The 26,177-nt window shown below is 37.9% G+C and overlaps 1 protein-coding gene across 13 annotated transcripts in view; it reads left to right on the top strand.

Moving 5' to 3' along the window:
- Positions 1 to 26,177, top strand: part of PARD3 (par-3 family cell polarity regulator) — a 447,662-nt gene that overhangs the window by 165,957 nt on the left and 255,528 nt on the right. For all 13 annotated transcript variants that reach the window (XM_032683091.1, XM_032683072.1, XM_032683027.1 and 10 more), the window contains one exon: positions 14,533 to 14,711. In XM_032683091.1, coding sequence (XP_032538982.1) covers positions 14,533 to 14,711 — 179 coding nt within the window. The remainder of the gene's footprint in view (positions 1 to 14,532; positions 14,712 to 26,177) is intronic.

The following is a 26,177-nucleotide window of genomic DNA, read 5'->3' as shown; positions in this document are numbered from 1 at the left end:
GCAGGCTGAGGGGCCAACATTCCAGCATTGTCCCTGTGCTGGAATGTGGACATATGAATGAGTGTGGGCTTAGGTAGTTTTGGTTCTCATTCCTCTCAGTGTAGCTGCTTTCCAGCCCTGCTGAGATGCTGCTGCTGAAGAGGAGCAGCAAATCTCTCAGAGATGTTTAACTGCTTTTCTCTTCAGCTATGTGGAAACAGCTAAAAACTGTTACACTTGATAGGTGGTTTTAGTCCAGTACTCATAATTGAAATAACCAAATGGCTTCTTAGGAACATGAGAGCAACCTTGCTTTGCACAAATGGTTTTGGTCATGTCAGAAGAAGCAAATATACCTGTTTGGCATATTTTAATCTGCCCTACATTAGAATTGCCATAGTAATCACACAAAAGGTAGGATAATGGTTGTATTCCAAGAGCTAATAAAAACTGGGGGAGGTGAGTGAGGGGTGCTTGATACTGGGCACGGAACAAGGAGCAGCCCAACCTGCTCCCCTGTCCAGCAGCAACATGTGTTGTAGTACCTGCCTCTGAGAGTTGTTCCTCCATGACTGTCCTTTCCTCTTGCTGCCATTTGCATGATAAAGAAAAGCCCCTCTATTGGAAATGTGCTGTTGTGGAGAGGAGGGAACACCCTCGATTGTTAAGATTCAGACTGGATTTCCCAAATATGCGAAATCTTGGCTTCCTTTTTAAAATTTTTGAGGAGGTTTGCATTTTGTATGTGTTGCTTGACCAGTGGGTAAGTTTTTTCTCCTCCTAAGTTTGAACTTGAGTCTATGAGTGTTAAACATCCTTTGGAAGTCTTTTCAAATGCTTGAAAAACACATAAATCAAAAATATCATCTGAGACAAATAAAATGAACTATGTCATGAATTAATAACTTTTAAAATAGTTCTACAAATTCCAGAAAAGAACACAAAGTAATTAACTTGTTCTCAGAAAGCTCTTTAGTTTCAGAAACTTTTAAGAAGTATTTTTAGTGTTTATGTGAATGATGCAGAAGATAATGTTTCAGTTTCTGTACAGACAAAATCCCAACTAAAACGAATGCGTTTCTGTACACATATAAATTTAATTTTGTTCTGAAGTGACTTTAAAAAACATCTACATGAGGGCTTTCTGTGTTAGATATCCTTTGTATTTATAGTGATGAGTAAGTATATTAGATGTTATTTAATGCAGCAGATTTTTGACATCTCATATGAAATATTAAAGACACTAGCTCTCATATAGTTACTAAAATACCCTGCCTTCAGGGTATTTTATAAACATAGGTATCTAAACAATAATAACCAATTTTTCTGCTTTCTTATTTTACTTGAAATTCAAAATAGCCACTTTTATGAAACAGTAAATTATTTAGTCAGAACTCCATATTTAATGTAAAAATGGTGTAGTTTGGCAAAATATAAGAGAACGGTTACTTAGAGATAATTTTTAGATTTTTAACTAAGTACTTCAAAAAGCAGAGGTGGTTCCTGCTGGAAGCACATTGACTGTGAGGTGCACACTGCAGAGAAGTCGATGATCTGTGAGAGCCTATGGATGTTCTACTCACAGTCGTTTGTTCTGTGTTTATTCTGTGAATGGCCAGGTGCTGTGTACAAACCTCAGAAGGAAGCATGGGTTGAAAAATTAATATGCTGGGGGCGTCTTACTACTGGTAGGCGTTCTAAATTGTAATAGAATATAAAATGATGATAGCAAGACTTGTTCCCTAAAATCCATTTCTCTCAAGTGGGCTAAAGAAATAGCTCCATCAGTACAGGAGATGGCTCTCTTTTCCTGTGGCTTTCTTTTAGTTGTTATACAATATAACTTTCTTTTGAGAAGTGGAAAATATCTGAATTACATTTCACAGAGCTTTTGTAGGGAACTAACTTTAGCTAAAAAATATTATTACAGTGAATATTAGTTTTGGTTATAGCAGGAGCATCTTAAGGATACACAGGTACAAGGTGTGTAGGGGAAGCCCATGAATGCTGAGGACTGGACACCATAATACTCTTACAGCTGTCCTTTACATTCTGACTGTGGCTTCCCGGTACAGCTTGGGCACTTATCCAGAAAGGCAGCTCCTCCTTTGTTTCTCCATGTTGGTAGTTGAATGGAGAGTGACCCTTCCATGTTCCTTCTTTACTCCTGGATATATTTTTTCATGGACTGAGGTTGTTAGCCTTGGCCTGCAGGGACTGTGTCTGGATATGTGGCATTCAGGGATGCCACGGTCCGGGGGAAAGGGAAGTGGGACCGCGACACTGCACAAAGGGTCCGAGTCGAGGTTGAGGGTGCAGTGGTGGTTTATTGAGGGTGTGTGAGGGTTTATATAAGTTCTGGTGTAGAAAGGGCCAGAAAATGTGGTGGAGCATGAGATAGACAACCAGGGGAACGAATAGGAGTAAGGACTCGGGAGAAGAGGGACGAACTGGGGCAGAACTGGGAAAGGCAAGGACCAATGGTAGCTCTCTCCTCACTGCAGCTTTTTCAGCCAATCAGAGGGAGGAGCAGGGAACAGACAACTCGAGTCATGCCTGGACATGCCCGGGCAGCACAACTGTAGGGGTAACATACAATGCACATATTTGAAACCACATAAGAACTGTAAAATCCATATAATAAAGTCCTTTTTCAATTGTTGTATATCTTTTTCCATGCCTGGAACCATTCCCACTCTGATTCCTGCTCCTCCATACAGGGAAGTGAGTACTCTGTCCATCAGCCCACGTGCAAGGCAACGCTGGCCATGGCCTCATGTGGATTAGTGCAACTGTAGTTCCTTTGTTTTCTGTCTTTCCCTTATGTCCATCCTCAGTAGAGATTTTGTTAACTTGCTGTCTTTCCTCAGGGAGGCCTTGGAGGACAGCAAGGTGTTTGTAGAAGTAGCACAAGGCACTTGACTGGGTTTGGGTGCAGAAGGAGGAATTCAGTTGCCAGATCAGTTGTAACAGCATTTTTCTTCTGCTTAGTGGAAAATGCAGAGGGTGTGACAGGTTTTGTCGAGAACTCTTGTCCAGCTGACTACTTGCAGGGCATTTCCAGGATAACCTGTCCTGGGCTATTCATTTGTTTGAATCTGTTGAGATTCCTCATGTTCAAGCTACAGTCTCCAATTATTCATGGTAATGGAAGAGGACCAAGTAATATATGCTGGCAGTCCCCTCTTTTTCTCATTTCAGTGTATCAATACGTTTTGGACTGCAGAACAATAAATACCTTATTAATCGTCTGTGAACAATGAAGCAGAATGAGAATTCCTTAATAGTATAAAATGAATAATAATCATAATAATTAAAAATATTAATAGATTTTGTAAAATAAAATTTGTCCAGCTCATGTTCCCTCTCTGCATGCAGATACTTGAAATTATTGTAGCACATTCTAGGATGAGACAAGTAGGGAGCCTTGTAGTGTGGAGACAGCTTGGAAGACTTAGCTGCTGGGAACCTGACAAATTCTGGCATGAAGTATATACCATAGTATTTCAGTAAATATCTTCTGTTAGTTCTGGCTAAAGCTGTTTCTCCACTAAGAAAGATGATCTTCATCTCTGGGCTAGAACCAATCACAAATTCTAATGAAATTTGGCAACTGCAAGCATGAAAAGTCATTGATCCAAAAACTGTCTTTCGAGTAGTGAGATTTCCTTTTGAACCTCAGCTGAAGCTCTTTCTATTTGCTTATTCTTAGTTTTGAACTTTTAGGAATAATTTTTTACTCTCTTCAGCCTTGGCACTGTGAAATAAAAAAATGGAGTGAGAGGCATGTAATTAAGCATGCAGCGTAACTGCATGTTTCCAGAGAGGAAAGAGAGGAGGGGAAAGAAAAAAAAGGGTGTGTGTGGGGTGCAGAATAAAAACAAAAAAAAGAAAAAAGAAAAAAAGAGAAAGAACGATGTTGCCAAAGTTTTTCCAAGGTGTAGAAAATTTTCTTTTCCTGAAGAAAACAATTTAGGCTCCCTGTTGTTGTAGTGGACTGTATAAAGATAGATAGGAATGCTCAACTTTGCACATGCTTCAGGCAGCAGCTGTTCTACTAGTGTTCACTAGGTATGGTTTTAAAAAATTAAGGGATATCTATTTCTAGAAAAGAAGAAGAATTAAGGATGTCTGCTGGTCTGTCACCCCTTGGAGAATGGCAGGTGACAGGTTTTATTGTCCCATTATGGGCATTATCTGAACAATTTAAACAACAACTTCCAGTATAGTCTAAATCCCCTTGGCTACTGGGAACACCAGAGTTTTCTGCAGAAAGTGATCTTTAACATTAGGAGTTAATGAGAAGTTTTCAGCTTGTTGTGCAGAAGCTGGAACTTCTTATTCCACACTCATGTAATTGGAAAGAGCTTGTTTGGACATCATTAGGTTTGTGTAGTCCCCAAACTTTGCAGCTTCCCAGACCATTCTCCAACCTACCCCCATTGAAAGGTCAGGCACAGCAGAGAGCTCCACTCTCTGCCCTCCCATGTCCTGGGCATGGCAGCTCTGCTGCCGTGCATCCCCTGTGGATGAGGAGGGTTGGTGGCATTTCATCTCATCATTTAAACACGCAAATGCTTGGTTTATCTTTGGGAATTCAGCTTGATACTTGCAGCTGAATGACAGAAAATAATATTCTTGAGATCTGTATGCTCTATGCTTTGCCTTTGAGCTGTGTTAGTCCCTGCGTGCAGAAGAGCCTTCTGCTAAATATTGTCTATCTGAGCACATGGGGTGGCATGACATGGCCTTTTCCTAGTTTTGCTTGAGATTTCTCTCTTCTTGGTCATCAGGAGCAGTTCAGTGGAACTTTAACTCACAGAGATTTGATAACACTAAATGAGAGCATGTTTCATGAATGTACCAGTATACTTCTAATAATCCTAGTAAATGTTTCTGTCATGGAAACAAGAGCAAGTGCCATTAAAATTGCAGAAGCTGTTAGTAATTTTTAATAGTTGTTCAGGACTATGTTCTCTCTATCTTATTATAGATGTTAGTTGTAATTTTTTTACTGTGTTGGAGACTTGCTAGTGTGCACAGAGGCTACTCCTTTCCACGTGTTCTATTTTCTTTATGTTTTGTGCATATAACTATGAGAATGTATGCACATGTAATTTCTGACCAAAAAACCCCCAATCATATAAATGATTGTGATCAAGTTTCCTTGGTTGTCCTAACTACTAAACTTCAGTTAAAAATCTGTCTAAATAATTTCTCTAATATAGCTATCTGGATTTTGAGTAATGCAGATCCACCTCCAGGCATTGATATTCCAAAATCATTGCCTTCTCTAGCTTGACAGTGGCCTGTGAACTGGATATAAGCGATTGTTTTTATATCTTAGTAAAGGTCTTGATGATTCCTGAATTTCTCTGCAGTGGAGCAAGGCAGGAGCCAGCCATGCTCCCCCCAGCCTGAAAGGAGATTTGGCCAGTGCCCACTCAATGGCGAGGAGCTTCTCCACAGAAACATGGAGACATAACAGATTAACAGCCAAAAACCTTCAAAGATGGAGTGTTCATCTGATGGCTGGCAAAGAAATGCCTCTTCCCTCACTGTTTCAAACATAAAGGGGGTAAACTACCATCATACATAACTTGTTCGTTGTTCACGTAATTAAGACACCAGAGGGATCCCTGCTGCCACCCATTATTTGCCATACCCTGTGTATACAAAGGGCTATTTAGTGATGGTTCTGTCATGATGTCTTACAAATCCAGAAGTTTGGGTGCTTTTTTCCCATTCCAAACCCCAGTAGAATTGCTGCAGGTTTTCATTTCCTTGCTGTTTGCCCAGGGAGCGGCTGGTAGTAGGGTTTCCTTCACTGGGTATTCACCACAGAGGTGATGCTGATGGGCAGCCTGGAGGCTCTGCAGCCCTCTGGGCAGTTCAGACCTTCACCTTTCTGACAAGTCAATTTATGCTGTAATTCATGAGCCAGTGGATGAGGCATTAGGTTTTGATGGAGAGTAGGGAAGGAGAGAGATTCCAGCAGCAGCTTTGTAAGGACTTGTGTAACAACAAATCTCTTAGTAATTACACATATTCCTGCTTAATTGCAATTAAACATGTCTAACTCTGCATCTGCATATGATCCACATTGGAATTCCCACCTCAGGTATGAGGTGATGTAGTGATGTACCAGGCTGTGTTGGCAACAAATGTTGAAAGTTTATTCTTTGATAAGTCAGAAGTGGATACAGACTGACAAATAGTTCTGAACCCCTAATGTCTTGTACTACAAGGTAATGGCACTTCTCCCCACCCATTTTCCTCCTCGCATAAAAGCACAGTCATGGCCTGGGGACCAGAAAGGCATCACGACGTTGGCAACCCCAGCAGGTTTTTTCTGACTGAAACTCACTGATGAAAGACTTGTAACGTGTATTATAAATGTTATATCACTCCTGGTTCTTCCCAGCAGAGCTCTTCGAGTTACAATCTAAATCTTACTGTTGCATCTATCTATCTATCTTCCCTTCTGTCTAGGAAAAAGTTTTAAACACCTTCCTCTAAGTAAGCCTTTCTGAACCTACCCAAAGCATTTAGACCATAAAAAATGCACGGTTTTCACAGCACTGCATTATGTTTACTAACAGGAACAATTTTACCATTAAGTTTTAGGGGATTTTTCAAAGTTGTGGTAAGAAAAATATCTGCCAACTCTGTGTCTCAGAGTGGTAAAGCTTTATGAACTCAAAGGAGCGAGGAATTTGCTCCTGTCTGTGTAAATGCTTGCCTGTACTACAAAACAAATGAAAATGTGAAATACGGTGTCTTCATTTTAATATAACTAAATATCAATCATAGTCTTATTAGCAAGGCATGATCTTTGATGAAAGCAGGAAAACTTCAGCAGCAGCAAAGTTGATGATGTTTCTACTGTCGCACAATTGTTTGAAGAAGTAAGACACAAATTTTTGCAAAGACTCCTGACATCTGGGGGACTAGAAGTGCATTTTTCTTATCTTTGTAGCAGTAGTGTGAAAATAGGTAAAGAGATAATCCAGCATGTTTTAAGGAAATCCTTGAAAACTGTACCCAAAACCCTGAGACTGTGGCTTGTTAAAACATTCTGAAACACAATTTTTTGACAGAGATGAGTAGAACATTTGTAAAATCTGACATTTTTGTCTTTTCTTTTGGCATGCAAAGGTATTTGCATTTTAGAAAAAAGCCCAGAGAAAAGAGACGGAGAGGGTGTAGGTAATTAAATTTTAATTTGAGTTTTAAAGCTCTTTCTCTAATTAGCTTTAAAAGTCAGTGTCTAAGTAAATTGAGTTTCAAGGTGAAATCATAATTTTCTACCTGGATCTTAGTATTCAAAAGTAAGAAGAAAGAATATTAGAGAAAGAGAGGGAAGATTGTTACTTTAAAGGCCTTTCAAGATAAGGATTTAACATTACCTCATTATTAAAATATAACTGTGGCAGGTTGTTTTCTTATTTCTGAATTTCAAGTAATTGAGCAGTCATGGTTGGAAAAATGAAAAACTTAGGTTCTATTAAAAGAAACTGAAAATTATACTAATAAGATAAGGACTTTATTTTGCTTTATAACAAGACTCTTTTTGGTAGCTTGCTTGCATTCTTTTCTCTGTTGTCCATTCTTCCAGAGGTGATGTTAGTGTTCTGAGTCACTTTTGATCATACACATGCTAATACAATGCCCTGTGTTTCTCAAAGGTGTGCTACCATGCAGTGGGTTTTCGTTTGTGTGTTTTACACAACCAGGTGTATTTTCTCTATATTTATGTGGTGGTTAAGGACACAACCTGCTGCATTCATCTGCCATCTGCTAGACCACGTTGTGCTTTTTTAGTGCTGTGGTACAGCCTCTGCCCCTCTCCTGGTGTGACTGCAAGCCAGAGCCCCAATGGCATGGGGCAGTGGTAGGAGGAAAACAGGCTAATTGTGACTTGTCGTGATTTAATGTGCAAATTCTTAGAAATGTGCCATTTTAAAGCTAAAGAAATAAGAAAGCAGAGAACAATATTTGATAACATGGAAAATATGTCTGTGAGGAAGTGCATAAGTTGTTTGGCGATGAATAGCTAGAAGAATAACTGAAAACAGTTGGGTTTGTATGTGAAGTAGTTATAAATATCTGGAACTCTGTGAAGCTAACAATGATTTATTTTCTCTCTAAGAGCAATGGCAATCTAGTTATTTAACCAAGAGTTCTGAACATAGAGAAATTAATTTTAGAAGTTGATGTTTTTAAGCAAAAGTGTATTTTGAGGTAGAGAAATGCTAATTATCTAAACTATGTCATCTTAAGCTTTCTTGTAATTCTGAAAGGGAGAGCCATGACCATGAGATACCTGGCATTTGCAGGTGAATGCTGTATAATTCATGTAATATTTGCAAATGTTGAAGCATTTGATAGAAATTTAAGTGTCTTGAAAGTTCCAAGTTAATGTGACCACAAACACTTCAATATGGTTTAAAAATCAGCATAGAAATCTTAAAAATTGAAGGCAATCTTAATCTAGAGATTTTTGTCCTCTAGGGTGTCATGAGGATTCCTGTCAGCTTTGGTTTTATTTAGCATCTTTAAATCTAGGAGAAGCAGTACTGTAAATAGTTTGTTAATTAAGTTTTCACATGTTGATAGACTGGGAAAATAGAATAACACAAATGAGGATGTTGTACACACACTGAATGCAGTTTGATTCAGCCTGAATAAATAGAAGCTAATGTATAAGAACAGTGATCTAAACTGAACAAATACTTTTATTACCGAGACAAAGATGCTGAAGTGAGACTGTAGAAAAAGTTTTAGGATTTTTATGGATGTTGTGGGTTGATGCCATGACAATAAAATACCCAAGTGTGATTATTGTTGGTTATGTATTAGTGTCAAAGTTCAAAAACAGACAGGGAGGATTCATACAGCACTGAGGGTATTTCATTTCACCCTATTCTGGGTGCCTTCTGAACAAGTTAAGACTAGAATAATATTTACAAAAATGCACAACAATAGAGAATTAAGAGAGGCAAAGGTGAAATTATGTGCTGTGTAACACCTTTTAGGAGAGAATTGAGATGTTGTCTGTGACATATGAAAGGAAAAGATAGTTTTGTAAGAGAAGGGGGGGCAACTAATGACCGGAGGATAAACTTGGGGGAAATAATACAAATACATAAGTAAATTCTGAAGATTTTGACATTCTGAAATGCTGCAAATTATTTTATTAAATAATAATTACTTAAAAGTTGAATGGATTCTAGGAGAGAGAAATACACTGCTCTGGGCCATGGAGAGATAATTGTTGGTGTGTGTGTTTGTGTGTGTGTATATTTATATATATAATATATATATTAAAAAAAAATATATATATACACACATTTATCCCGTTCCTTTGCTGTCACATCCAAGAGTATGTTTCTGAAAAGACTTGCAACTGGCAGTAGCTTTGCAGTGCTCCTGTTTGTGTCCCTCCCAGCTGCCTGTAGCATGCCCAAATTTGCTTCTGCAGGACAGATGGTTCCGTTGTCCCAGGGGAAGTTCTTCACCTCTTAGAACTGCTTAAGTTTTTAATATTTTCTTCTGTTCTAATTCAAGATGCCTACATTTGATTTGCACTGTTTTGTTAATCTTTTAGAGAAGTGCTGGTTTATGTTAGCTGCTGCTAGGGTTTAATGTGGTTCGTAGATAAGTTCAGAGTCAGCTGGTTTTTGTCTCCAACTGTTTTTCTTCTGTCCATAGTCCAGTTTACAACAGCCTCAGTGGTCTTTGGAAGTTACCATCAGTTTTTCTCTAGAGGTTTTCAGATATGAAAGTTGAACTGATTAGGGGATTTGAGCTTTTGAAGGTCATAAGGGATGTTTGGCTCTTGATGTGTCCAACTGAGTGGAACAAGGAACTGAACTGAACCTACTGAAATTGGAACCAGAGCTCCGGGAGCTGTGCTGGAGTGTGAAACTCAAGTCTAATCTAAATATTTTTTAAAAGAGATTTCAGTTAAATATAGACAAAACCTTAACTTACAGTTTCAAACACTTCAAGCCGAAAGAAGCAGTCCTGCTTTCCTCAGCCCCAGGGTGACCCTGATTCATCCTTTCTCTTGGGCTCCAGATGAGGATTTGAGTGGAACAATGAGCTGGATTGGCAGTAGAGGCGGTAAAGCTCTTCAGTTTCTGTCTCCCATCTCCAGGCTGGTTTCTTGATGCTGAGGTAGGATCTATGTGTGTCTTGTATATACAGTGCACCCAGATGTACATACATATCTATGGGCTCACTTTTAGGAACTCTGTCTAACCTGAGCAGCTTTTTTGTTAAAAGCTACTCTTTCCCATAGGGTTTTTTGGTTTTACAGCATCATCATTTTCCCAGAGTCATCTCTAGGGTGTGGAGAGAAAAAAAAAGTCCTGTCCTGGTCTACTCAGCAGTTGTGGGCCTGTTGGTCTGTGTGAGGTGGCCAGAAATGACTGTGAGATCTTTTTTTTCATTTCTGTGCCTTAAATCCACTGTGTGCCAAATTGTGCAAGCTGCAATGGCACCGAGGAGCTGAAACATCAGTAGAAATCTTCAGAGTAAAATTAACTTGGCTATGCTATATAAATATAAGTATGTATTTTTCTAGTCATGCCCTCCAAGCTGATATCCAAGAGGAAATTGGTATGAGAAGGTATATATTAGCTCTGTTCTGGGAGATCACCATCTATTGTGCTGAATGCCTGTACACGGAATGACATATTCAGCTTTATGGATGAAATTTGCCAGATCCTCAAATGCTTTTACTCGTGAGCGTATTTGAAAATCAGAGAAGGTGATGACCCTTTTAAAATAAAAATGGAATTGCTGGCAGGAAAGGAAGGTACAACTCTGTATTCTTAACATTTAAAGATGGTTATAAAATGTGTATTGCCTGTTTTTATAATTTATAGTGAAACTGCTGTTGCTTTTAATAAAATGAGACTTCCAGTCAGAATTTCATGATTATGAATGTGAACATTTTGTTATACAGCTTGGATATATCCTACAAATAACGGTTTCTAGAAAAACTCTTGCTACATACATAACTTAATGGGATTCTCTGTCACATATAATTCTTTCTGAAGTTGACTTGTGGTTGAATACTTCAAGTCCTTGAATGTGACTCGAGAACTGAGTTAGTGGTAACTTTCATGATTTTTAATTTAATTTTTCCATATTTCTTAGACTTTTAAAACTTCCTGTAATTCATTATTAGATTTACCGTTTCAAGTGCTTATTTAAAAGGCACCTTAGCTGCAGAAGCAAATCAATATTTACAGTGCATTAGTGCCACAGAGAATTTGAAGTCTTGTGATTAGAGTTCATTGCTGTTTTATCCACTCTTCAAAGAAACCACAGACTTCAAACGGTATCAGCCATCATCCTGGAATCAGTGACATTATATCGGTCCCATGCGTACTTCATCTTGTGGTTTAATTATTAACTTCCTTTTCTTTGATTTTCCTTTTAATATTTCAAAGTATATCCTCTTCAAATCTATAAATTCAAGTAAAACAGAGGATTGTAACCAACAATATATTGGTTTTTTAAAAAAATAATCTGTTCAATATATTATTTTACGTTGTTGTTTTAATGGAGAGTATCAAAATCAAATTAGAATGGTCTCTCAGAACAGAATTGAAGAGAAGAATATAGGAGATTTTATTTACAAGTTATGGTTAATATAGTGTGAACAGGATTTAATTCTTGGATTAAACATGGAGCAATACTGGCCATTGCCAAGCAGCATGCATTAGATCTAGCTCCATGTGCTTGTCCCATTCCAGTGATAAAAAAAATATTGCCATGTTTAAATTTCTAGTTTAACTGGGAAATACATTGATCCGACACACCCAAATTATTGTCTTTTATAATTCACTTTATTGTGAAATTTGCTTAGTAATGCAAATTACTTTTCCTTGTGTATGGAACCATTTTCATAAGAAGAGATTAGAATAAATCATGTTGCATTTTTATATTGACAGACCACCTTTTTTTTTTTAAGGTTTGGAGAAGTGTTCAATAAATGTCTCAAAATATCTCAATAACTGATGTTATTAAAATGAAACTGGTCATATTAAAGGTGGCTCATCTGTGAGTAGATATTGTAAAGAAGCTTCTCATGTTAATGTTTTCTCTGAAACGTATTAATATTTGTGAATTCTGCTGCATAATTGACTACCTGTATTTTGAAAAGTCTGTACTTAGCATTGGGCAAACTGTCAGGTTTTCACTACAAAGTGAAAGCCAAGGCAGTGATAAGGGCTTGTTCCTCTCCAGAAATGCTGGCTTGAGTTCCAGTTTCATCCTTTCTTTCTTTGTTGGCAATTTGGCTTTTCTTCTTACAGAAGTTCACCCAGCTGAACTTTTGTTTTGTCAAGCAATTTGGAGAAGTGTAAAAATACAAGAACATTTTGCTATCACCGTGCTTATATATAGATGTACAAGCATAAGGAGCAAGTGAACTCATGTTTGAAAATTGTAATTCTCTGTTGTGGGGTGGGTAGCTAAGGCAAACAGGATAATATGCATGGGGTGCTGCTTGGAACAAATATAGATTGGTATTTTTCTTAAGTGGCACTACACGCTACAGAGCCACTTTCTGGCTCAGGCTGATCTAATAAACGAGAGTGCATGTTGAGGGCTGCACCAGGAGCAGAGGCACTGCTGTGAAGGGATCATTTCACCCTGTGTGGTGAGGCACTGGCTGGGGCTGCAGCTGAGCCACCTTTGTTCAGAGATCTCTTGTGATTTGATAGTGCACTGTTGGTGTGTTTGCTGTAGAGGGGGAGAGGAGATGCTTTGCCTTCACCTACTTCATGAAACTTGAAGTAGTTGAAGACAAGGCAATCAAAGAAAAACCCTCTATAAGAGTTTATGAGTATATATTGAGCAATCAAATTCCAAGTAGACTTAACTGAGACCATTAGTACTTTCCTGCATAATTAGTGATCTTTCATGAAATATTCTTGTAGTTCTATTTTACATGTATATATATGTGTATATAGTATGTATGTGTATAAATATGTGTATACATATTCATAAGAGAAAGCATTTTATTTCCTGGAAATTAATGCTGTTATGAAAGTAAAAAGAAGAAATTGAGAGGAAAGAGAAATAGTACAACAGTTGTGGGGAAAAGGACATGAATTCTTTGTTATTGTTTACCATAATGAACATGAAATAGAGTGTTTTGGTGTTTGGTTATGTACACTTGTGCATATCTAAACAGCAGGAGTCCTAGCAGATTAAAAAAAAACTCACGCGTTTACACTGTGCCATGACTTACTGTATTTCTCGGTGTCGTTATAATGCCATGCAAAATAAGATGATTATTAGTATTATACGTGGCATTAACATAAAGATATTGTTGATTGTCCACTCATTTAACAAACAACTCTGGTCATTGTGTTTTCCTGCTGGTATTGTGAGACATGCAGTTTCCTTGGGAACTGTTTCATCCTAGCATTAAAACATAGTCCTGGGTTTTATTCTCAGCTGTTGCCTAGTGTGACTTTCCCAGTGACTCTGCTGCTTATGTGCCATTGCTTTCACCTTTTTCTTTTTCACTTTGCATTCAAGGTTCCCAGTGCAGCAATAAAGAGAAATAAAACTGATAAATCACAGCCCCTCTGTTCTGATGCTGAGTGGGAGAGTACTAGGAGGTCACAAATTCAGGCAATGAAACTTCTGTTTGGGCAAGGAGAGGATAGATGTGTGGATATCTGTTGTAGGATAATAAATGAAATTGAAAAAAATTAAGTTGTATTTCAAGAAAAACTAACTTTAATGTGCTATCAAAGTTTCCAGAATGGATGTGACCTCTACGTATATTAAGCAAACCTTATCTCTTTCCAATCAGTCTACCTGCCTGCTGCATCATTTATTACTAATGAAATATTTTTCTTCTGTCACTCATGCCAGCTGGAAGGCTGAGGGAATCAGGGTAAATCAGCACTGATCTTGTTTCAGCTGTCAGGAAGAGGCAAAGGAAGAATGCAGAATAGAAAACAGTCTCTTCCATAAGTTTTGAGAAAGAAATTGAGAGTATATTTTAGAGGGCGAGGTGGCTGCCTTTTGCTGGCCGGCACCTTCTTGACGGGGTGCTGTGCCAGCACTGCCCAGGCTGCAGCCTTGGCAGTGGCGTGGGGGTCACATTGTCCTAGTCCACCCCTTACTTTGTCACCAGGCTTTGGCTACTTGCTCTTTAAAATACGTGTGTGTCGCTTTAGCCTCTTAGTTGTTCAAGCTTATGTTGTATTTTTTATTTTATGCAACAATCAGCAGCTAGGCGTGATGCTGTGTTCTCACTCGGAAAGCCACCAAGCTGTGCTAGGTTCAGAGTTTGATTTTGCCTTCATTTTCTCCTTGTGTGGCCAAGCAGCAAGGCTGTGGTTTTGAGGAAACAGACCTTGTCCTTGAGGAGCTATGCTGAGGTCAATAACTCCTTACTCTGTGAAACCACATTTGGTCAAAACCACCCATCCAGAGCTTGAAAAAATATTTTTCTTTTGTCAAAAACATTTTAAATCTAGTCAGTGTTTATTTACTGTCTGTTTTATTCTTCAGATATGCCTCTTCATGTCCGACGCAGTAGTGACCCTGCACTGATTGGCCTCTCAACCTCTGTAAGTGACACAAATTTTTCTTCAGAAGAACCTTCACGGAAAAACCCTACAAGGTGGTCCACAACAGCAGGCTTCCTCAAGCAGAACACCCCTGGCGTGCCCAGTGCGCATGAAAGAAAGGTATATTTCTTTCTCCTTCTTTATGAAATAAATGAAAAATATACATGAATCTTGAATTGTTTCCCGCTTCTCTCACCTGCTCCTTGTTTAAACTTGTGTTTTCTGACCTTGTCCTCCAAATCCTACCATCAGCAGAGAAGTGTTTGAGTCACGTGTGTGTCCTGCCCTTTAGATACTCTTGATGATCCACACAGCAGGGACTCTAAAAACTTGATTTTTTGCTATTTAGCTGTTGTTGAAGCTCAAATTATTCATTACTCTGCAGAGCAGGGCCTAAATGCTGTCATGCATTTGGGTGGTGCTTTTTATTTTTTTAAAAACCTAATAGGCCTTGTCTATAATGACTTTAACTGATCTCTGTAGAAGTCCTAATGTCAGTAAATAATCTGAATGCCCACGGCTGGTCTGGTTTGTCTTTCTGGCACAGCTTTGCTAGTTTTTACTTTCTGAGGCTCTAGTCAAGTAACGCAAAACACAAATTGCAAATGATTTCTCTCCTTGATAACATTCTTAGAACTAAACTAGTGAAATGTAGAGTGAGTATTTTTTCCATCATTTTTTCAATGTGATTTCAGTATCTCTATATGAATTGCATTACTCACTAGAGAAGTCAGCAGGAAGCTCTCTTCTCAGTGCATTATTAAAAAAAATAAATTGGAAGAAATATACCCTTTTGTACAGAACCCACCATTGCCCATATTTGTGATGATAACTTGCAGACAAACTCAAAAGGAAAAAAAAATATATTTTCTAATAGAAATGAGTAATTTAAAAAGAATATTACAGTTATGGTTGCCATTTTGACTACACAGCACAAAGTCATCTTGACAAACATGCAGCTTATTTTAGCTTTTATTTTTTTACCTTAATTTTTATTATTTTTGTGTAGTATAAATGCAAACTAAGACTCAGCAGTCAGGACTCCCACACCCAAATAAAGAAGTCCTTATATGCTGCTAAGGAACTGAGCTATTTTTGATGGGCTTTTGGTCATTTCAAAAACATCTGTAAAAGCACAGTGCTCATAGGCATTGAGGTGCCCCTTCATGCAGAGGTGTCAGTTTAACATGGTATTTTTAGGTTTCTGCTGGAGCAGGATTTCAGGCAGTTAATGGTATATTTTCTGTCACTTGTACTGGTGTGGCACAGAAGTGTATGTTGTTTTGAAAAAATGTCTTTTATACTATTCTGATTCAGAGAAGAAAAATTATAATCTAATCCATTTTAAGTATTAACATTTTCAGTTAATTTTTCTGAAATCATAATGAGATGACATTTCATCTCCACAAGCATAGATATGAAGGGCCATACATAGCATAATCAGATTTCTCTGAGTGTCTGAAGTTAGCAGAAACTGGCGAAAACTGAACAGCAGCTCATCTTTCACACTAGTTTTCTTGCATCATTAGTTGTTCAACATGTACTTACTCTTGATTTTTGTGAAAATATTTCATGTCTACTGGAGTACAGTGACCAAACTGGAAAGGAATGCATGTGATCTCATATAGTGATGGGAAGCAAGGCACAAGAGAACATTAAATCAAGATTGGAAAAAATTAAAGTTATATTAATTAACACAATAGATACTGATAATTTCTTCTACCTTTTTTGCATACTCTTTATATTGATCCTTTGAATAGAGCAGATGACTACACAATTTTTAGTAGGTAAGATGCAGTAAACATCTGGAATTAAATAGTAATTGCTGTGCAATGTGTGTTATGAATTAATCTCGAGTTCATTCGAGCTAGACTGTTTTTTTCTGTTTTCAGTGTCTTGGTTGCTTCATGTGAGTCAAGATTTTGTAGTCAATCCTATTTCTCTTAGCATGGATATTAAAAATTCTGCTTTCTATTTAATTTCTATTATTATTTTAAAAGGTGTATTTTTGAAGTTCCTGTCACCAATCACTTACCAAAGTATGAACCCTGAGTTTTTACAAATGTATTTGTGTTATTTGAGCTATAGAAAGTCCTCAGTACTTTTCTTATGCTAGGTTGTTTTCTTCAGCTACTCGTATAACAAAGAGATGGCTGTGCTTTGTTCCAGACTGTTTCATTGATTATAGATGACAGACATTTTGAGAAAAGCAATGAGAACAATCTTAATTTTCTGCTCAGTGCATTGGACTTGAGCACCCATATATCTTTTGTGGGCGGTTGGCACTATGTAATGTTTTCACTGCAGTTCTCTCTCTTGACAGCACAAGAACATATGTTCTTGGGCTGAGATTTGCAGCACAGTTGTAGATTAGCAACTTTGCCCCAGCAGTATCTTGCAGAAACAAGAAACGGGTTTCTGGGAGAGTTGCCAAAAGCTTCATCCACCTACTGACTCTTAAGAAGTGACATTACTTTCAGCCCGTCACCTCTAAAGAGAAGTAATTGACAGGTAGAAACCCTGTCCAATTTTTGGAGGAATTAGCAGAGGGGAAACTGCATGTACCTAGCAGAAGGGATTTATTTCTTGGGGACAAGCGAGAGAAGACTTCTTATTGGTGTTTGTTTCATTTTGGGTACGAAGAATTTGGAATGGCAGGAAAATGGGCAGATACCCAAGCTGAGATGAAATGAAGGGGTGGGAGTGCTGCCATGCACCAAAGTCTGTGAGAAGCCAGGACATATGCCAATAGTTCTGGGCAACAGAAAGGGAAAAGGGGAAGAGGGAAAATACGGGCTGTTTGAAGGATCCTACTGGAGAAACTATAGTGTTGCCTGTAGTTACTAGGATAGATGGAGGCAGTAAGATCTGCTTTGTCCCTAGGGAAAGAAGGGAATGAGCAGAGATACAGTTTGCTTTGAAGGGGCCTGAGTTGGTCCTGCGAAGATTTGGTTGTGTGTTGAACTTGAGATGCATTTCTGCTACACTAAGTAGAATATTTTGATATGAAATCCTTGCCTAAACTGGATGTGCACTCTCATCCATTTCTTGGATAATCTCATTGTAAAGAAACATCTTATTTATTATCAGGATATCATAATATGCTGTGTGTTTCCTTAGAGAATTGGAATCTTGCTTAATTTCTAGTTTCTGTGTTGTTTACCTGGAAGAGCAACTGGAAACCAGGTGTTTTCTGTCCCAAAGTACTTATTTATTTGCAGAATTATTTATTATTTTGAAGTTATTGTAGTGTTGGCAACTGTAATCGGCTAAGTAATTCCTGACCTCATCCTTCTCATGAGTGATTTCAACCAAATGATTGTCTCCTCATCTGTGAAAGTATTCACAAAATTGGCTAATGATTATCTTCAGCTTTAGTAGGTAAATCCACTTCTTGGGATTTTTTTTTTAAACTGAATATTAAAATCACTTTCAGATATTTTTTGTGTACGTGTTAGACATATCTGTATTACCTAGTGACTCATGAAGTGACTTAATCCTGTCTCTTGCTTCCTTGAGCCATTCTAATGAAACAAGAAGAAATCTCTTAGTAGAAGTCTCTTCTCCGAGGCCTGGAGTAATACCTGATTTGCAAGCTGTGATTTTGTTTGAATTGTGTTGAACTGTACAGGTGAACAGATTGTACACAGCTCAAGCATATCATGTGTCCTTTCTTCCACTGCAGTGAAATCTTTTTTGATGTTATTGTTTTCTGAATAACTGTTAATTTGAATCACATTCTTAATAATTCAGTACCAAACCCTGTTGGCTTAACTAGTTACCCTGAATAGATATGAACTGCATTAATGAAAATCATGTTTCTTTTCCCTTACATGTTTGCGTTATGGTATTGTAGAAATGTAAATGCAACAACCAGATATGTTGCATCTTATAACGACTGTCAGTTAATTATCCCATATATTTTCAGTGTGGTTTCTTAAATTTGCATCTCCATTTGTGGTGAGGAATGGCTTATAATTTCAAATTAGTTACCTGCTTTGATCCTGCTTCTCTGAAAGGTGCAAGGCTTATCTAGTTAACCTGCCTTGCTTAATGCAGAGATACACCATGGCTAACCAGTTTGGGAAAACCTTCCCACTGTGACTTTTCTGATTTTGATATTGTTCCATCAGAGATAACGACATCGGTACTGCAGAAAGAAGTGAAAATGTATGTTAAGAAGGAGAGCTCAAGAGAGAGAGAAAAATGTTTGTGCCTGTGCCTCTCGCTCTTGGGTTCACCCACCTGGAGCAAAGCAAATGACACAACATGCTCTGTGGGGTGGATCGGCAACAGCAAACACATAACTGAGTGTACTTGGCACGTCGTTTTGTAATTGCTTTTTTCCTTTGCTTTTTGTCTTTGCCATTTAGTCAGCAGCCAAATTTTTTGCTTATTTGTTGTTAAATGGGTTTGTCCATATGTGTATTTCTAGGTGGGAAATCATGATGCCTTGTAGGAATAATAATTGTTTTTAGGATATGCTTCTTCCTACTTTGAAATCTAATCTTTTTGGGCTCTGTAAACTGCAGAGAAAGAATTTGAAACAATGTGAGTGATCTAAGTCTCATCTACTGTAAAATACCTTACGTGTAAAGCATTGTGTTTTCCACATTTTCTCTTCCAGGTACTTTTGCTGTTCCCGTGGGCTGAGAATGAGTAGTACAAATTTTCAGACTGTTGGGTTACAGGGTTTTATATTTATGTGAAAGATGCAATGCTTTCTAATCCTCTTTGTAAACAGAATAAAAGAAGTATTTTATGAAATATGTCTAGATAGGGAAAATCGTGAACGTATTTTTTGAAAAACTTCAACAATAATGGTATGTCAGTGTCAAAATCAGATTTAAAGTGAAAATTAGATTCATTTAGCTTTGAGTCTTTTTAAACACAGCTTAGTGAAGTTTGCTTTGTCACTGTCACCGAAGACATGGTATTTTAATAGATTTTAAGTATAATTCAAAGGATTGAAGAGCCCTGTATTCGAACTGTGTGTGCTAGTGTCATTTTATAGTCAGGAAGTCTGAATTGCAGAGTGTAAATCTATTAAATTGACTAGGGAAGACTGTGGACTAATAGACTGGGCATCATTCTGGGAACAAAAGACATAAGTGTTGCTGATGCTTCTTGGGAACTTTATGCTCTGGTACTCTTGGTACTCTTTATACTCCTGCAGCAGGGAGGTACTGTGTACCAAGTGAACAATGATGGTAAGGTGCTGTAATTCAACAGAATCTGCTAAGGAGAAGTACAGGATATCTGCAAAGAGCCTGACATCTTTGTCACGATAGGTTTTAAATCACATGATGAATACAGATTTCTGCTTTTAAAATAAAAATGCAATGTTTGAAACAGGAGTTCTGAAAAAATCAGTAGCCACGAATATTTCTTCATCCAGGTTTATTTGAGCAGGGATTTTCTCTTTTCAGTAAGGCAGTTGTGATTTTTGTCATTCCAGATGTGATTTCACATAGACTGAGAGGAAGGAGAATGAAGAGTGGGTTATCCACTGATGATGAAATAGGGTGTTTTAGTGTGGAAAATGTTGTTATAGGAGAGAGAATAATGGAAATTCAAGAAAACAAAAGTTATATGCATCAGTTTTCTTTCTTTGTGATAGTAACTCATTGCTGGCAGCTTGTCATGTGATGATGAAATAATTTAGAGGAATCATACCCAAAGAGAGTGCAATATAAAATAAACATAGTATGTGTTATTTTTGTCCTGGGTAGTGTGTAAAATTCATGACTTTCACAGAATCACAGAACAGCTGAGGTTGGAAGGTACCTCTGGAGACTGTCTAGTCCAGCTTTTCTGGTCAAAACAGGGGCAGCCAGATCAGGTTACTCAGGTCTATGTCCAGTCAGGTTTTGAGTATAGACATCTCCAAGGATGGAGCCTGCATCACCTCTTTGAGCAACTTTTTCCACTGTTAAATCACTCTTAGAGTAAAAGAGTTTTTTCTTATGTTTTGATAAAATAACTTGTATTTTTTTAAGTGCCCATTGCCTCTGGTGCTTTCACTGAATACCTTGAAGAGTCATCTGATTTCTTTAGCAGAGTAGCTAGTGATATTTTAATGCAATAAAAAATAAAATTTCTAGGAAAGAAATAGAAATTCCTGCCTTTCAAAATGTGAAAACAAATACAGTATTTCTTATCATCACCAGCAGGTTGGGAATGGGAGACACAAAGTGAAAAATCCTTGCCTAGTGCACAGAGGTAACAGCCAGTGTGCATCACTTGAGTGTGCTGTTCTTTTTGCTGAGGACTGTGCACATGGACAGGATTCAGCTGTTTGCATCCAAAAGTCAGTCATGACCAGATGTGTTAAACATGGAAAAACAACAGTAAAAACAACAAATCCGAAGTGAAGGTGTGATTTTTCTCCATCTCCTTTGTTGTTTCACCTCTTTTTGCTCCAAGTCAGCTGTTTGTGGATGCCCATCTGTCAGATTTCCTCTCTGTCCCCCAAATGAGACAGATTATTAGTGTAAGATCTGAGAACTGGTGAGGCTTTTTCCACTTCTGCTCTGAAGCTGAACAAGTCTGTTGATCATTCTCATCTTTGTTCTTCATCCCATAGGAATAGTGTGTATTTTCAGTCCCAGTGCTGTGCTGGCCCATGTCTCTCTCTCTGTGATGGGTGAGCAGTGTCTGGGTGAGCAATGTCTGGTCCTTATGTTCGGGGACACGGTGCTGCATCACGAGCTGGGAATGCCAAGGAGGGTCTGGATGAGTGAGTCTCTTACTCGTAATGAAGGAGTGGTGGAATGTGCACAAGATGTTTGTCTTTTCACTTCAGTAAATGTGGTGTACAGCACCTCTCTGAGAGACAATGAAAGCTATACTGAAAACAAAAAGCTCTCAAGTACATGGTATAGGATAATTGAAGACTGTTTCTCTGCCATTCATCTAAGTGAATGTGTACTTTGTAAATTCCCAAGTTTAAATCTTCATCTCTATTGCTTTTAATTTTTTATGTTTTTCGCTGCTCTCCGTGGGTTTGAGGGTGAAAAACTCTTTTCTGAAAGAGTAGGCTGATAAAAGATTGAATAACTTTAAAAAAAAAGTAGGATGTTCAGATTTAGTGATTTTTTTTTTAAAGTTTAGAAGAACATATATTTTCCTTGGCAACAGTTGGATCTGGGTTTTGACCTGCTTTCGTCTGTTTAGTTGTAACCTACAAACATGCAACCATGCAACCATTTGTGGTTCAAGAGTTTTTGAAGATTCAAATATTTATGTCTTATTTTCTGATTATGAAGGTTATGTATTGGTGCAAAGCATGTTTGGATGTTGGCTGACTGTGTAGCTAGCAAGAAAAAGATCTTTAAAGTACAATTGAGGTTGTAGGCTGTGCTTCCCAACAGTGTTCTGACATGAACCTGTACGTTTTGAATATTGTGAATATTTCAGCTTCTTTTGCTATATTTGTTGCATTTTTAAATTAACTAATCTCATCTTGCAATGAATACTAATCATATAAGCAGACAAGAAAGACAAGCAGGCAGTCTCAGAATAAAATTCACTCATATGTGGAACTAATCACTGCAAAGGACAAGTATGGCTGGGGAGACAATGGTAATGGGGAAAATCAGCTCCAGTAAAAACAGGATTTCAATCTAGGAATGCCTAGTCACCTTCTGGGCTTAATTCTGTTGTGACTAACTTTGGGGCTGAAACACTTAACAGGTTACTGAGCCTGGTTTTGTTTCACAGCCTTGACAGAAAGGGGATGATCATTGTTTGCTACCACCCAGTTTTATTATCCCTTTATAAACGACCTCTTCAGCCCCTGTACACAGATGTTCAATTTAGGAGCATTGCCTGCTGAGCACATGGAGTAAAAGAAAAGTGGATAAAAATTAAAACCATAAGAAGGAGAAAGATGGGAAGCTGCTCAGTGTGAGAAAGTCCCTTTAGACTGCAAGGAGCCAAAGGTGTCGATGCTGCTGTAAACTCAGATGAAAGAGAAACACGCTGCTACAAGCCACCTGTCTGGTACCCCTTTGGGCTTTCCCCACAGACTGCAGGAGGGATTCTGGCCAAGGTCTGAAATGAATTGGCAAGCTGGATGAGGTGATGGATGCGTTGCTGGGAGCCTTGCGGAGACCCCTGTCCTTGTTGTTCCATCTGGAGAAGGGCGGTGGTTTGGTGGGCAGTGGGGAGAAGGATGGGCTGGATGTGTGAGAAGGCACTGCTGCTTGCCTTGGCTTTGGGGCATTGCCTTCACCCTTCTGACCTTAAATACCTGCACTTCTCAATGATCCTCAGTTTACTGAAGAAAGAGGGGAAAAACAGTTTGGTTACTCAGAGAAGAAAGAATGGTTACCTTATATCCCAGCCTGCTTTCTTCGTTCCAGAATCACAGATGCAAGGTTCTAAACATACAAACAGCCAGTTCCAGCATTTTAGAGGTATGGCCACCTGCAAGTATCTACCTAACACTTAAAAGGATACTGCTGGTGGTATATAAGATATTCTTCATTTCAAGATCCAGATATAAGGTCCTTGTGAGATTTCCTGTACCCTCTTGTTTCCTGTTTATCTTAGCTACTGAAATATATTTAATATTGACATTCTATTTGTTAAATCCTATCTTCAGAGCATACTTTTAAATTAATTCATTACAGCTTTTTTTCCCTTCTTGCAGTTTAATTTCATGGCTCTCCCAAGGAATCAAATGAAGGAATGTCAACACTTAAAATGAACAAACTACTTTAAAAGTGACATTTTCTCAAAATCCAGATTGATGTACAATGTACACATTTGTGTACAAAAGCAAATCTTCTCATGAAAATGGCAAGACTGTGCATAATTACATGATTACATTTAAACAGATACCCATATAGGGTTTACACCATAGAGTATATACCATATATAGGTGGACATACCTTAAAACTCTTTAGATGCCTTTAAAGTGGCACAGCATAAGAGAATATCTCACTTGAATGAAAAGGAATTGAAGAGGAAAATTATTTCCAAGTCTAATATGTAGAGGAATCAGAACTGTAGCTTCATCTTAAGTTAACCAGTTAATTTATTTTACTTTAAAATGAAACTGTGGAAAGCTATGTCTTTTTAGTTAAGCTTACAGATATAAAATCCAGATTCTGAATTATAATTACTGAATATAAACTGCTGTATGTTATTTAGGTGGTTTTGCATTATCTCTTGTGAGGTTTCATTGTAACATTAATAAGTAAAGAGTGAATGGAAAAAGCAGCTTGTTTTCTGTTTTTCTGTCTGAGAAATATCAGTCTATACTGCTTGGAAACTTCTGGCTTTGCATGTGTACGTGCAGAGATCATGACATTTTTGATTTTTGTGTTGTAAACAAGAGAGATCAACATAATGTTTTGGATAGGCAGTCTCATGTTTTTTAGTTTACTCTTAATTTAGCCCATATTCTTTGACACTAAATATTTACACATAACACTACATGCACAGAAAACTGTCTGTTCATCATGGCCCCTAGTTATTGCTCTGTTTTTAAGGTCAGGCTTTGCTTGTCAGTCAAAGGATAACATGGAATATATAAATTGGAATTGGACAACTCTGGAAATTTCTGAGCGTAAGGCAATAGAACTTAAGCAGAACACTGGCTTTTCAACAGCTTTTTTCCTTCTTGGCACCTAATGAGCAATTGTCCGTGCATAATACATTAATTCCATTCATGGACCTATACAGAGGGTCATTTCTGAAGACAAATCTTTCTGAAAATATCAGATGATTATAGAATGGTCATTCTTCTCATCTATTTTCATCGTAAATAGTGCATGCAAGTTCTTTATTAGACTCTTAGATTTATATCTTCTTCAAATCCGGTTTTGCCAGTTGCTGGAAATGACCCGTGTTCCATGTCAGAGCTGAGGCATGAAGCTGTGACAGTTTAATGTCAAGAACCTTTAAGATCAAAGGTTCCTGATACTGGGTGAATGTAACTGGTGCCTTCTGTGTGCTAGATGGCTGTTCTGTATCTGGATTATTGTAGCTTCTGGGATCATCAGTTCTTCAGTATGCATCAAAAAAAGAGCAAAGTTGGAAATTAAATTGGGAAATGATGAAATAAACTGAATCTACTGGGAGGAAAAGGAAGCTCCCCCGAGCAGTAGTGTCAGTTTCTTAACATTGAAAGGAGTGACTGGTACAATTAGTTTTGAGGTAAAACTGTTGACATTTGGTAGAAATTGTTAAAAGATGCCAATGAATAGAGAGACTAGTTCCAAATCTGACATCTATGCAAGTAGTTGGTTTTTTCAAATGGAATTTCTGTTCCTGCAATACATCTGTTGGGTTAATTAATTTCCCATATGTAATGTATTTGCCCCGTAAAACAGACATTATTTGTGCAGTCTTCTTAATTTTTTTTTTTTTAATACAGGGATCCAGTTGGTCTTATACCATATTTATTTGTCTAAAATCCAGTTAAAAAGCAACCACAAAACCTCAGCTAAAAAACCCCTGATTGCTACACTTTCAGACGGCATGGAAAATGGATATGTATGTATTAGTGCATTTATAAACAGATGTTTTCATCAGAGAGTTATTTGCATAAACTGTGTGACTGTTTTGGTAATTGCAGCTTTTAACATCCTGTGTGAGAGTGACACCAAACTGTTCAGGTTCTAACATGGGTATAGCAGAGCATAAAAAAGAAAGAAGAGCAGCCTTTATAGTGAGCGATTCAACAACAAATCCGCTTGTAGGCATGAATTTACCCAAAGTCTCTCAAGTGAAATTATAATCTCAAAAGACTAAATGAAGCCTCACCTCTCATCAACAAATCCTATCTCCATCTGAGGCCATGACAAAGACCTAAAGCCAAGCAAATGAGGAGCCTTTCCCAAAGTGTACAGTTTACAAGAAAAGACTGGATAGCAAAAAAAGGTCTGTGTGCAAAGTGGCCTCTCAGTGAAGATCCTAAATGAGACATGGGCTTTTTTCTGTAGAAATAACGGAAGTGAAAACTTGGTTTAAACTTTGGAATCTTCTTTCAGAGAATTACTTTGAAGGGGTCTTCAATCTATTTTACCCCTGTTGTAATGCTGTCTAGGTTGTGGGGTTTTTTTTTCTTTTTCTTTTTTTTTTTTAAAAAAAAGCGCATGAAAATTTGCCACACTTTACCTTAGCCATTCAGGAGGTCAAAACAAAAGGAAACTCAACTTCTTCACTGTTTGGAAAGTGGCCTAATAGCAAATGAGATAGCAGATGTGGAACTGTCACTGTACCATGTGGAGGACGTTCTGGTTGGGTTCGTGGTGCTGGGGCTCTGTAGGGGTACAGCTGTGGGTTAAAATCACAAGTGAGCTTATGCACTGGCAGCTAGTAATTGAAGTACACAGACCATGCTAATGCATCATTTCATCTACAAGCTGCAGAGTCTTTGATGAAGATCTTGTTATATATTGCAAATCATCTGAAATTAAAAGTATAGCCAAATTGCTTCATTTTTCCTGTCCCCTTTCACCCAACCCTCCAGCAAAGCCCCGCAGGGACATCACGCTGAACTAAATCTCAAAGTGTTAGATTATGTGTCCTCATTAAAATTACTGCAAAATGCTGCTGTTAAGTGTAGTGGTG

Source organism: Chiroxiphia lanceolata, chromosome 1 (genome assembly GCF_009829145.1).
Source record: "Chiroxiphia lanceolata isolate bChiLan1 chromosome 1, bChiLan1.pri, whole genome shotgun sequence".
NCBI classification, from domain to species: domain Eukaryota; kingdom Metazoa; phylum Chordata; class Aves; order Passeriformes; family Pipridae; genus Chiroxiphia; species Chiroxiphia lanceolata.
Note: the sequence above shows the minus strand (reverse complement) of the source record. Positions and strands in the feature narration are given on the sequence as shown.